Source organism: Cervus canadensis, chromosome 12 (genome assembly GCF_019320065.1).
Source record: "Cervus canadensis isolate Bull #8, Minnesota chromosome 12, ASM1932006v1, whole genome shotgun sequence".
NCBI classification, from domain to species: Eukaryota; Metazoa; Chordata; class Mammalia; order Artiodactyla; family Cervidae; genus Cervus; species Cervus canadensis.
The window spans coordinates 61,369,184-61,383,292 of record NC_057397.1 but is presented as its reverse complement, the minus strand read 5'-3'; the positions used below and the strand labels follow the sequence as shown (position 1 = coordinate 61,383,292).

At 34.2% G+C, this 14,109-nt stretch overlaps 1 protein-coding gene across 11 annotated transcripts in view; it reads left to right on the top strand.

Annotated features, from left to right (window-relative positions):
* Positions 1-14,109, top strand: part of VPS13B (vacuolar protein sorting 13 homolog B) — a 774,030-nt gene that overhangs the window by 432,155 nt on the left and 327,766 nt on the right. Inside the window, exon 31 of one of the 11 annotated variants that reach the window (XM_043484088.1) lies at positions 9,115-9,320. The exons of the other annotated variants lie outside the window; for them this stretch is intronic. Coding sequence (XP_043340023.1) covers positions 9,115-9,172 — 58 coding nt within the window. The 3' untranslated portion in view covers positions 9,173-9,320. Of the gene's footprint in view, positions 1-9,114; positions 9,321-14,109 lie in introns of those variants that run through there. 11 annotated transcript variants of the gene reach the window in all.

Sequence of the window (14,109 nt, the reverse complement as noted above, 5' to 3'; positions counted from 1 at the left end):
ACTGAGGAGCCAAAAGAATCATTGTCCCTAGTCAGTAATGACAGAGCCAAGATCACCACTCATGCTATGACTTCCTCACTATCTAGAGAAAGGATTACAGTAGAATCCTTTGTGGGTGAAAGCAATTTAATTTTCTAACATTTGGAAATGCTATCAGGTATAGTTATCTTTTCTTTTCCACTTCAGAAGTAAGGGGTCCTCAAAGAGTTTTCTACTTTACTTTTGGTGAAAGAAATATGTTTCTTATTAAAAGACCCTGTCACCATCAATAAAGTGAGCCACTCAAGGTATTATACTTCCTCTCCTCCTCTACCCATTCTCCTTTCTGGCTCTCCAGCCGTCATTTATGAAGATGTGACTCTCCTCTTCCTGATTCATCGTTTCCTCCCCTTTGTCCTTCTTGAACATTTTTTCCCTTCAGTCTCTCTCCTTACTTCTTGATTTTCTTTTTCAGACCTAACCTTTCATTCCCTTTCTGTATTTTTCTTCATTCTTTACCTGTTTTCTCTTTTCACATATTTTCTTTCTTTTCTTTACTTTCTGCCTTTGTTCCGTATCTCTCACTGCCTTCCCTGTGCACTATGTTAATAGTCTGACTTATTTTATAGGATATAGAATTATAATGCTAAAAAGTAAATAAGTTTAAAATGTACATTATCTCTTTAGATCTTCAGTGCCTCACATCCTGCCTCACAGAAAGTATGTAAAAATATGTACACAGAAAGTATATAATAGCTATTTTATGTTTCTAGAATAAATGCCCTTATTTTCTTTTTCTAATTGACAAAACCAAGGCACACAGAATTTTTATGTATTTTTCCAAAAGCATATGCTTCAGTGGCAGAGCATTTCAGAATCTTATCTTAGAATCCTCTTCAGTTATTTTTAAATTCATCGTTTAGCCCCTCCCCTGATTATGTGATTTAGCAATTTCATTCTCCTGCTCCCTTCCCATATGTTTTTACTTCCTCTTTCTTTTAATCTGCCTTTTGTGTTTCTTCTTTCTGTCTTGTTTTTTCTAACTTCCTTAATGTGATAAATGGCTTCTGTAAAAAACCCCACAGCTAATACAGTTCATAATAAAAACCTGGGTGCTCTCCCCTTAATATCAGGAGCAAGACATCACTTCTATGTAGCATTGTATTAGAGGTTGAAGCCAGGGAAGTTAGGCAGGAAAATGAAATAAAAAGCATCCAGATGGTAAGAAAGAAAAAAACTGTATCTTTTTGTGATGACATGAGCTTATATATGGAAAATTCTAAGGCAGTCTCTGGGAAACTTTTGGGCAAATAAACTAGTTCAATAAAGTTGCAAGATTTAAAAAAAAAAAAATCAGTATATAGTTAACCCTTGAGCAATAGGTTCAAAATATGTGGGTTTTTTCTAGTAGTAAATACATTACCACACAGCTCATGGTTGGTTGAATCTGAGATACAGAACCATGGATGTGGAGGGCTGACTAATGGATTTGGATGTCTCTGGATTTTGGTATTCCCAGCGGGTCTTAAAATCAGTCCTGAACACCAAGGAACAACTGTGTAAATATCAGGTCACAATAGCAATAAGCAAAGAACTATCCAAAAGTGAAAGTAAGAAAACAATGCCCTTCATAATATCATCAAAAAGAATTAAATCCTTACAAATAAATTTACCAGAAGAATCAGAAAACTTATATTCTGAAAACTACAGAACATTATTGAAAGAAACTAGAGAAGATCTAAATATACAGAATTAGAGCCCAAGTACATTGATCTAAACACTTAATATTGTTAGATGTCAATACTTCTCAAACTGATCTGCAGATTCAATATGATCCACATCAAAATTCCAGCTAGCTTCTTTGTAGAAATTGGCAAAGTTTCTGAAATCTATAAGGAAATTATTCATATGGAACCAGGGGACTCCAAATAGCCAAAACAGTCTTCGAAAACAACCAAGTTGAAGGACTCTCACTGCTAGACTTCAAAACTTATGACAAAACAACAGTAATCAAACTAGTGAAGTACTGGTATAAAAGTAGGATATCTAGACCAATGAACAGAGCTGAGAGTCAAGAAATAAACCATCCACCACATTTACTGTCAGTTGGTTTTTGATAAAGGAGCCAAGACAACTCAGTGGTAAAGAATACTTTTTTCAACAAATGGTACTTAGATATCTGAATATCCACATGAAGTTTGATTCTTACCTGACACTGTGTACAAAAATTAAGCCAAAAGGATCAGAAATGTAAAATTGAGCTAAAATTCTGAAACTTACAAATGGAAGGGTAAGAGTAAATCTTTGTGACCTTTGATTAGATAATAGTTTCTTTAAAATGACATCAAAAGCATAAGGGAAAAAAGAAAAAAGATAAAATGAACTCTACCAAAATTATAAATTTCCATGGTTCAAAGGACTCTGTCAAGAATGTGATAATCCACAGAATGGGAGAGAATATATAAAGAACTCTTAGAATGGAGAAGGCGAGGGTGGGATATTCTGAGAGAACAGCATTGAAACAAGTATACTATCAAGGGTGAAACACATCACCAGCCCAGGTTGGATGCATGAGACAAGTGCTCAGGGCTGGTGCACTGGGAAGACCCAGAGGGATGGGATGGGGAGGGAGGCGGGAGGGGGGATCGGGATGAGGAACACATGTAAATCCATGGCTGATTCATGTCAATGTATGGCAAAAACCACTACAATATTGTAAAGTAACTAGCCTCCAACTAATAAAAACAAATGGAAAAATAGATTAAAAAAAAAAGAACTCTTAGAGCTCAATAATTGAAGGATAGTACAATTTAAAAATCAGCAGTGTACTTGAATATATATCCAAAGAATATATAAACATATAAGCACATCTAAAGATGTTCAGCCTATTTAGTTGTAAGGGAAATGCAAGTCAAAATGACATCCACTAGCATGGTTAAATCAAAAAGGCAACACAGGTGGAGAAATTGGAACCCTGGTATATTTCTAGGGGAAATGTAAAATGGTGCAGTTACTGTGAAAAACTGTTTGGCAGTTCCTTATAAGGTTAAACATAGAGTTACCATGTGATGCAGGAATTTAACTCCTGTGTAGGTACTGAAGAGAATTGAGATATACGTCCATCACAAAAGCACCCACACCAGTTTCATAGCAGCACTATTCATAATAACTAAAACATCAGGACTACCCAAAGGTTCATCAGCTGATGAATGGCTAAACATAGTGTGTTATGCCCATAAAATAGAATATTATTTTGCCATGGAAAAGGGTGAAGTACATGCTATATCATGGATCAATCTTCGCAACATGCAAAATGAAGAAGCCAAGCATCTAAGAGTCACATATTTTATGATTCCATCTATATGAAATTTCTAGAGTAGACAAATACATACAGATCAAAATTTAGAATAGTGTTAGCTAGGAGGGGAAAAAGAATAACAGCTAATGGGTATAGGACTTTTTGGGGGGGGGGAGATGATAGCAATGTTCTAGTATCAGTTAGTAGTGATGTACAGTGAGTGATATATAATGAGTAAAAGAGTATGCAAACTAAAACACTGAATTGTACACTTCAAAAAAGATAAAATTTATGGGATGCCAATTATATCTTAATAAAACTAATTTAAGAAAAAAAAATTGATGTCACAGAAAGGTCCAGAGGACTTACATTTCAGAGAGAGAAACACCTTTTCTAGGTGAGTGGACACTGGGTGCTCTTTTCAGCTCTGAAATTATTTGCCTTGTCTGGCTATGAGCAGAGAGATTTTGTTGTGGGAAGGAGAAATGAAGGGACATTTATCAGTCATATAGACTAAAGTGATGTATTGGAATCTGGAGGAGCCTCAAACATACAGAAAGTTCTCTATGGTGCTTTTTATGTGTGTCAAATGCAGAAGGGGAGCTGGCAAGAAGAAATTGACTTTCTCAAAGTTTCACATTCCTTAAAAGTCAGAGCCATGCTAGAGATGCACTGTTCAATACAGTAGCCACTGACTACATGTGGCTATTCTGCTTTTGAAATGTGGTAATCCAAATTGAAATATTCTATAAGTATACAAAATACAGAAGATTTTGATGAATTAATATAAACTAAAATATCTCAGTAATAATCTTTATATCAAGTATATATATTGCAATGATCATATTTTAGATATATTGAGTTAAATATATTATTTCAACTATTTCCACTGTTTTTTTAAATCCTTTTTTCAGTGTGACCGCCAGCATTTTTTAATTTAGATTGGCAGCTCCGATTGTGGTTTGCATTATATTTCTATTGAACAGTGCAACACTATAGGGAGGTCCATAAGAAATACAGGACATGTCACCCTTGAGACATTTGAAATGGAAGGTGAATTGAGTTTAGTTGGAGTTGCAAACCAACCCCAAAGACTGGACAGAAATGATCCGTTCCTTATCCATGCTGCCTTATGGGAAAAGATATGCCTTCTCTGGGCGAAAATAATGTTGTTCTCTGGGTGAAAATAATGTTGACTTCTGTTTCCATAGTCTTTATATGTGGTATCTGATATGTTTTTAAAAAAAGAAAAAAGATACCAAAAAAGCAGGAAGATTTGACCCATTATTAGGAGAAAATTTAGCTAGTAGAAAAAGACCCACAAATGACTGAGATTTGAAGTAAGTAGAAGTTTGAAATAATTCTTATTAATACTATAAAGAAATATGTTGAAAAGATGGAAGATTTCATAGACATGAGCTCTATTTAAAGTAAATTCCAAAACTGAATAATATAGTATCTGAATTAAAGAACTCCTTGGATAGCCATAATACCAGATGGACAAAGTAAAAGAAAGGATTAGTAAACTTGGAGATAGTTTCAGACAAATTATCCAAATTGAAGCACAGAGAGAGAGGAGGGGAGGAATAGAAAAGAAAAAAAGAACATGAAAGAGAATAAAAGGAAAACCATGTGGAGTAGTCAGATGGTCTAAGATATGTGTAAAGAGAGTACAAGAAGTAAAAGAAAGTAGAAGAAAGATTGAATGGAATAAAAGGAAGAATTAAGGAGATAGACCTTGTGACTCCTCCAAATTTATCAAGAATTGTTAACCAGCAGACCCAAGAAGGCTATCCTCAATCCAAGCAAAAATAAATGCAAAGAAAACTATACTTAGAAGCATGTTCAAATGACTGAAAATCAGAGAGACTAGATAAAGAAACCCTCCGTGATGGACTGAGACAGGATGATGAGCAAGAAGAGAGAGAATGCAAGATGTCTTTCTCTCCCAACAGATTTCAAGGCCTAACACAGATCGCAGGAGAGATGAGATGCCTTTGCCTTTTGTGAAGTTTGGGAAAATCTTAAATTCAGCCAGTAAAATATATATACATAGATAAAAGGACATGTTACCTTTGAAGGAAACAGTAATACTGAAGATCTTAAATTTGAAGATGAGAAAACCCGTAGTGGCCATGGTGTCAGGCTTCAAATACTTGGCCTATTTGTGTCATTCCTTCTGAAGCTAAGAACAGAGCTAGAATGATTAAATCAGTTGATATGATAATGACACTAACTGCAGCTCAATGTTATTAAGATCTTTCAAATTATATAAGTCTAATAATGAATGGGACTTCCCTGGTGACTAACACAGTATAGAATCTGCCTGCAATGCAGGAGACCCGGGGACTATTTGTTCACAAGCCATTAGCAACCCACTCCAGTACTCTTGCCTAGAAAATCCCATGAACAGGGGAGCCTGGTAGGCTACAGTCCATGGGGTCACAAAGAGTCAGACACGACTGAGCGACTAAACTTTCACTTTCACTTTTCATTATCTAGTAAATGTTTTATTAGGAGCCTACTGTGCATCAGGCACTATTCTAAGTATTGAGTATAAATCAGTGTGGAAGACAAAGAAAACTCCCTGCTACTAAATTTAATGAAGGAGAGAGACAGTTGTTTGGTTGCTAAGTCATGTGTGACTGTTGTGCCACCAGGGAAGCCCAGAGAGACAGTTAAAAATAAATAAATATTCAGGTATATTAACTATAAGAAGTGCTTATTGAGGCAATCTAACAAGGAAGAAGATAGGAAGTAGGAAACTAGAGGTGGACAGCATGGCCTAATCAGAGGACATCTCACTGAGAAAGCACGGGACCCTGACATAGTAGTAGTGTACTGGAGAAGCCAGTGGCAGCTCTAGCAGTATGTGCTTGGGGACATGCTAGGCTGTGAGGTGAGAGACATATGGGGGAGCCTCCTAGGCCATTGTGAGGGCTTTGGCTATTACGTTGAGTGAGAGGTAGTTGTGGGGGGAAATAGTTCACACATGCACAGTTTTTAAATACTTACTTTTATTGTTTTCCAAGTATCAGCCTACTAAAAGAAATGAAGAGCTCACCAGCAGGGAATAAAGATATACAAAAGAGGTGAAATCTGTATTCAAAAACAGAGTCAAGTTCAAAAAAGCCAATGGGAGTTTGATATTTGAAGTTATGTTAAGGATTATTTCTATTATTTGAGTCAAATATATTTATGTGTGATATGGAGTTCTTTTGATTATTAAGGAGTTGATTTTTTCATCAAATGAGAAACCCTCAGAGGGTTTGAGCAAAGAAGCGGTGTGATTCAGTTTATATTTAGACACATAATTCAGGCCAGCATGCGAAGATTAGACTGTAGCCAGGGAAGGGCAAGATTCTGTGACTATTGCAGTAATCTTGGCAGGACATTATGGTGGTTTGGCCCACGGTTGTGGCTGTGGAGGTGGTGCATAGTGGTCAGATTTTGGAAATATTTTATTTAGAGGTAGAGCCAAAAGAATTTGCAAATGGATTACACATGGGGTTTGAGACAGAAGATAAGGATAATTCAGTTGTATGGCGTAAGCAACTAGATGGATAAAATTAACCAAGGGAAGGAAAACTGAGGGAGAATTTACTTTGGGAGGCTGGGCGGGTAGAGATCAAGAATTTATTTTTGAAAATGTTAACTGTCTCAGAGTGTTCTAAGCTACCCAATTGCTGACATAGTGAAGACTGATCAACTACGTGAAAGGTTTAGAGGGAGTTATGATTTATGTTGAGTTAGACCAGTGCTTCTTAAATTTAATGTCCATATAGATTACCTGGAGATCTTGTTAAAATGTGGGTTTTGACTTGAGAGGTATTGAATGAGGCTTGAAATTTGACATTTCTATCACGAGTGATTGGGGAAGACACTGATACTGCCTCATGCTAATGTGCTGCTTCAAGGGCCACACCTTGTGGTCCAACAATTTCCGAAAGTTTTTAACAAAGAGGATTTTTAAAAAAAATACAGATTTAATAAATGTTAATCATTTTAATGCTAAAAATTCAAACATTATGAAAGGTGATACCACAAAAGCTGAGCATCCTTCACTCCATGCTTTCCTACCCATTCCCTAACAGAATCACTCAGTGGAGTCTATTTGAAATTTCATAATTTATATACACTTTCAGTTATAGTGTAAAATAAAACTTCTATTAAGTTACTAACACCCTATATGAATTCATACTTTATTATTCTTCTTAAAAGCATCTGATCCACTAGAAAACAGCAGAACATATATGTTATTTATTTAGTGTTCAAGCCGAACTGTGTATAGTCTTGAGCCCCTTTCTGAACTGTCTATGCTCTTTACCTGCTTCCTCCTAGCCTACCGATCTACCTAGCTTGCAACTGCTTGTTCCTGGACAAGCGAATCTCCCAGTTTCCTTTCAACTCAGTCTAAGATTTTCTTTCTTTCTTTCTTTTTAATTGAAGGATAATGCTCCACAGCACTGTATTGGTTTTTGCCGCACATCAGCATGCATCCGCCATAGGTATGCATGTGTCCCTTCCCTCCTGAGCCTCGCTCCCACTTGCCACCCCATCCCGCCCCTCTAGGTTGTTACTGAGCCCTGGTTTGAGTTCCCAGAGTCACAGAGCAGATTCCCATGGGCTGTCTCTTTTACATAAGGCGGTGTACATGTTTCCACATTATCCTCTACTTTGCCGCAACCCCCATGTCCACAGGCTATTGTCTATGTCTGCATCTCCATTGCTGCCCTTCCAATAGGTTTATCAGTACCAATGAGATTTTCTCATTCTGTGTGATGTTCAGCCATTTCCCTGACTTAACACAGAAGTTCTGAGTCACAGACAATCTGGCCTAACGTTTTTCCCTTTATCTTGCCCAGCGTCTTTTCCCGAGACTAAAGTTCTTGTCTCAGGCTAAAAGAGAAACAGAGGAACAATTAAGGATGAGATTATAAAGGCAGACTTAAAAAAAATTTACCTGTGCTGGCAGTGTTCCTTCATAGACTGACTTAAGGAAATTAAAATAAAATAGAGATTATAAAGAAGTATAATTAAAATGTCTAAATGTTTTGTAACTTTAGGTATATTAAGAATTAATAATAAAGATTTTAAAAGAATAAATTTGCTTACTCTTGTATAAATGGTTTATGTATATATTTTTAGAAACTTTTTGTTCTACAAATGCTGGTATATCATCTACAGCTCATTAATTATAGTGATTTTGGTTGTTTATTAAAAAAATGGAAATAGGTCTCAGTCAGAATCTTAAGCCATTTTATAGTATAACTGCTATTAAAAAATTACATTGGATTTATATTATTCTCTTCCTAAGACTTTTCTAAAAATTTGACTGTGATCCTGAATACTTTGTAAGTAGCTGATGTGATTTTTGTTTTAAATAATTTTTCAAAAATAGCTTTCTGTATCAGAAGTAGAATAAACAGCTCTATACAAGTCATTAGTACAATAGGGATCCTTGAGACGTTTATGCCATTTCGTTACATGACTGCATACATTAATTCAGTAATTAGTTCATTTATTTATTAAATATACATTGATTAATTCAGTTATTTAACAGATATTTATTGAGTGCCGACAGTGTATTTGACTCCAGTGATAAATATATATTTTTGAGTAGAGCTATGGTGCCTCCCTCCATGAAGCTTAAAACCTCAACCCTGTCGTTTGAGTCAGTGAAATTACATTGTAAAGCTCTGATAGATTTGATAACATTAATAATTTATACTTTTTCTGTAACACTTCCCACAATGCCTAAATTGATGAAATAAGCAATATCAGAAGTTATGAATTTGTGCCCTGAACTTTTTTTCATGATCCCATTTTTATCGTAGGGGTCCTTACGTGTTCTGTCCTGTGACTTCTGAAAATTACTGTGTGCGGAAAGAATGATTTCAGAAGTTCCATCTAGTTTTGCAGTTTTCATAGGAAAGAATAGAGAATAGTGTTCTTCAATTCTATTCAGATATTTTTTTTTTAAAGTAGCCAAGAGAATAGAAACTGTAAAGATAATTATTCATGAGGCCCTGTAAGTAAAATATGTGTCTTCAGTACATTCTAAGTATCTTTAAAAACTTTATATTCCTAGTTTTAAAAAAATTGTTTACAATTTAGCTTATCATTGTTTGGTCATCTTGTTATCAAATTAAAATAAGTTAATATATTATTAAAAATATTTTATAAGTCAACTGGTAGGATGACTTTTTAATAATATCAAATCTACCTTTATTTTAATCTATTAATAAACTAGTACTAGTAAGTTTTTAAAATAAAAGTGTAATAGTGTTTATGTTTTCAAAATAAATAATACCAAAGTGTGTGCATAGAAAATGGAATTCCAAGGCTTATTTTGACTGCTCCTTTACTCTGTTGCCATTGTTAAAGGTTAGGCCGAGACCTTTTTAGGCCGTTTGTGTGTCTGTGCTATGTGTGTGTGTGACTGTCTCTGTCTTAAAGAATGGGTCTGTACTCTGCAGTTTGTTATGCAACTTGCTTGTGGGTATCCTTTAGTGTCATCGTATTCAGAAACACGTTTGTGTTTCTGAACTGTTTTAGATGACATAGATCAAAAGACTCTAAGATTTAAAGACTACTTTTTTGTCTCTAACCAACACAATATTCTCCATAATTAAAAAGCTCCATAAAAACTTAAGTTTTGTAGAACATATTGTGACCAAGACTTCCCAGACTTCAAAACCTTATTATACCTGAGAAAATGTGAAAGGAAAACTGTTTTTTCCTTCAGTGAAATAGCTGCTAGGGTGGTCCTTGAAGAACAAATCAGTACCAGAAGGAAACTGAAATTAGTATAGCCTAAGTATTCTCTGTTACCATTTGAATTGCAAAGGCCAAGTGATTCACAGTTCGGCACTACTGTGTAAATTAAAATGTTGTAGGCTTTTTTGGCTTTAGCATACCACTTTGAAACATTATTTGACTACAGCAGCTCTGTTAACATGTGTCAACAGTGCTCAATTTTGAACATGACAGAATCCCTATTAACCCAGTATGCATCTTCTTTGGTGATCCGACCTCAGCCTAGACTTCAAATCTTACCACTAATTGCTTTCTTACATAAGACACTTGTTCAAGTTAAATATTTTATTTGTCCCAGTAATGCTTATTGTATTCTTTTCTATAGTCCTTGTTTATGTATGAATTTTCAACTTTGTGGAAATAAAGCTTTCTTGCAGCTTAGCCTTTCAAAGAGTTTTTGTTATGAAACTTTACATTGGTGAGGTTATAGATACTTTAAAAATCTTTTTTCTCTGTTCAGCATTGTTAATTTTTTTTTTTTTTAAGAATCACATCTGTCTTTTCATGTGTCATTTAAATCCTGCTCTCTTTTTTAAACATTTCATGATCGCTTTACTTAGAAGTAAACTGTATCTGACCTACCTAGAAGTAACCAGTATCTGACCTACCTTCTATAATTGTAGCGTAATAGTAACAACAGTAGCGGAAGTAGTAGTGGTAGCAGCAGTAATAGCTAACCATGATGTATGTTTTTTTTGTGTCGAAGATTCTGCTTGGTGCATTCCGTGCAGTGCTTATGCATCACAGTAACCTTAAGAGTCAAGTATTAGGACTGTCTGTATTTTAAAGACAAAAAACTGAGTCTGTAGATGTTAAATAATTTATCTTGAGCCACACATAAAGTAAAGACCACAACCAGTTCCCATTCCCATTGTATATTAACAATATACATCTTGCTGCCTGTAACTGAGTTTAAGACTGGCTTTGATTTAACTAACTCTAGTTTCCCAGTGTAAGTTTGAGGGTTGATTTTTTTTTTGAACTTTCACATTCATATTCCAGTAAATTTTATTGCTGTTTACATGGTGGAGTTTCTTTTTCCTGACATCATTTTTGTTAATGGTGAATAAACTGAAAAAAACTATTAGGTACCAAGTTGAACTTTTAGTGCATTTTCCTTAGGTTCTGTAAAATATTCCAAATTGGGATGAATTTGATATTATAGATACTTGAGCCATAATTTATGGTGAAAACTCTTATAACCCTAGTGTTTTGAGGTCTTCAGTCTTGAGGATACTTGGAAATTAACAGAATTCTCATTAGGTTGTACTTAATACTCATTTGCTCTACAGAAAATAGCTCCCAGTAGCATATATAGCTAATGATTTTGATCATTAGTTTTTTCTCACATCAGTTATAAGCTCTGAAGTAAACCATAACCAGATACAAATATTAACATAGATTTGCTGAATAAGAAACGTAATGTATTTTCATGATTTTTATTTCATAAGAGATATCTTTCTCTTTTTGCCTCAGTATAGTTTAGTGATTACTCTGGTTCTATCCCAAAGTTATGAAAGAAAAAGAGATAAGTTAAAACTATTTTTCTTTGTTTTAATTCTCTCTTCTACCCAGAGTATTCTTGCACATTAGTATTTTTCTCTTAATTATGTTGAAGAAAATACTAATTATATTATTTTAAAGAAACTACATATTGTGTGTTCACAGGTATTTTTCATTCACCAAAATTATATCAGAGTTGAATAAGTATGTCATGGGGTTTCTCAAAATTGGGCATTTTCTCTCTAACCCTATACAATTGAGAAATATAGTGTTTAAGCTGAAAATAGGGATTATAGAATTCGATATATAAATTTGGAAGCCTTTTAAGATTATATGTTGTCTCCCTTATTACTGCTCTGTCACACTGTCAAAAGTTCAGTCTTTTAATACCTATGCTAAAAGACTTAAAAAATAAACTTGTGCTTTTAACAAATAATTTAGTTTATGCTTTTTTTCCAAAATATTCTGTACATTAAAAGAATTTTAAAATGCAAAAAAGCAGAACTCTTTGCTTTTGTAGTATTTTTAATTACAAAGTTTCTAAACTTTCATGTTTTACTTGAGGGACTATATCCTTCTTTTAATTGGACGTTTGTGAACTTCTGCGTACAGCTTTTGGTTCATGCCATAAATATTTGTGGGTCTTCTGATGTCCCTTATGGGATTTTATCTGTGACTAATTTATCCCATAGCTCTTTATAAACTTTGTCAGTTGTTGGATTTTTCAACCATTTCTTTTTTGTAGGCATTTGCTAATCCTTTTTAGTGCTTTCAGTGCTTAATAGATTTGAATCTAGTATTGGGTTTCAGCTTTTCTCCACAGAGAATTTCATTCTCTTAAAAATTGCCCACAGCCATCATTATATGAAAAATCCATGGTGATTTTGGCAAATGTTTTAAAGACACCTTTTATAAATGAATCTTCTGACAGGTGTACGCTGGGTGTAGCTGTTTAATTCATGGAATTTTACCTTCAAAGAAATATAAAGGTTAGGAGATCTGATTCATTTTTACTCTTAGAAGAGTTGTATTAGTAGAGTTCTTCCAGCATTATATACACATTTGTTTTCTGTGTCTTTATTGCTTTTTTTATGGGCAACTTGCACAACAGTGGTTGATCTCCATTTCTCACTGTGAACCTGATTTGATGCAACCAACACGGAAAGAATGAAAAAACATGCTTTCTTCTTACCTAGTTGATGGGAAAAGCTTACTTTCTTTATAAAAACTAACTTTATGACTAATATTTCAGAAGTATAAACATTCAACGCAAAAAAATGCATATTTCCTAAATAGAAGCTTTACTAGAAACTTGTTAAAACTAAGCAGATTGTTTTTTAACTACTACAAATTGTCTTCTGATTTTTTATTGACTTTGATGTATAATCACTATACTAAGATTTTTTAAAATCATAATTTACTAAAACTCAGGAATTAAGTACTTTGTTAAACATTTTAAATAAATAGACCTGACGCAATTCAAAATGTAGATTTGCAAGTCACGCAATTCCTTCATACAAAACTTTGACAATATTGTTTGTAATTGTTAATCTTCTTATGGGTGTCTTGATTTCTCAAAGAGTTAATATTCCCAAAATGAACTAACATTAAATTGATAGAACCAGTGAAATTCATGATTGAGATTGACTTAGTTTTTAAATTTTGTTTTCCAAGTGTACTTCAACAATTTATATAGGTCTGGACAATTGATAATTGAAGCATATGACCTACAGAAATTCATACGTGACATTAAGATTCTTCACATGAGCTTAACATCATTAACAGTTGTACATTATGCTTTGAAAAATTATCTTTATTTCAAAACAGAAAAATTGTGCTTTTCTGGAAATATTAATAATTGCCCTTTTTTCCTGATGAATGTGCAGTTTAGGATGAGATATTGCTCTACTACATGCTTTTACAATTTCTCTTAAAACCTGTCTTATCATCTACTTTAACAGTGAACTATAGTTCCAAATACATTGCAGAGATTAAATTCTACAAAACCACACCCTTCCCCAATGATTAATTTCTTCCTAATTTTCTTTCTATATAAATGTTCTCAAAATTACCATTGTGTTGGCTTTTGGCAAGGTATGTTTCGTATCTCATGATGTTAGGTTCCTAATCCTATAATGCATAGTGTTGGTTTCAAGTAACTCCCTTTTAGCAAATCAGAGAGATTGGGATAGTAGGTATTTAGATGGGCTTGCCTGAAAGCTTTGTTTGAAAGTACTGTTGGCAGACTTTTAGTCCCTGTCATGTTCTTTAGCTGATCCAGTGTGAAGGCTTTGGATTTGGATTTGGATTTGGCCTTCACCAAAGTAACTGCGTCTTTTGTGGCTTCCTGTAGCAGGATGTAGGTTTCTATGAATGTGTTTCTGTTTGCTGCCAAAAGCTACCTCAATAACAGTGTTGAAAATGACTGTAAGTTCTACTGTCATACATTTCAGAATGTTATATTAAATGTATTTAACCCTTTTTATTGATATTTTTGATGCTTTCCTCTA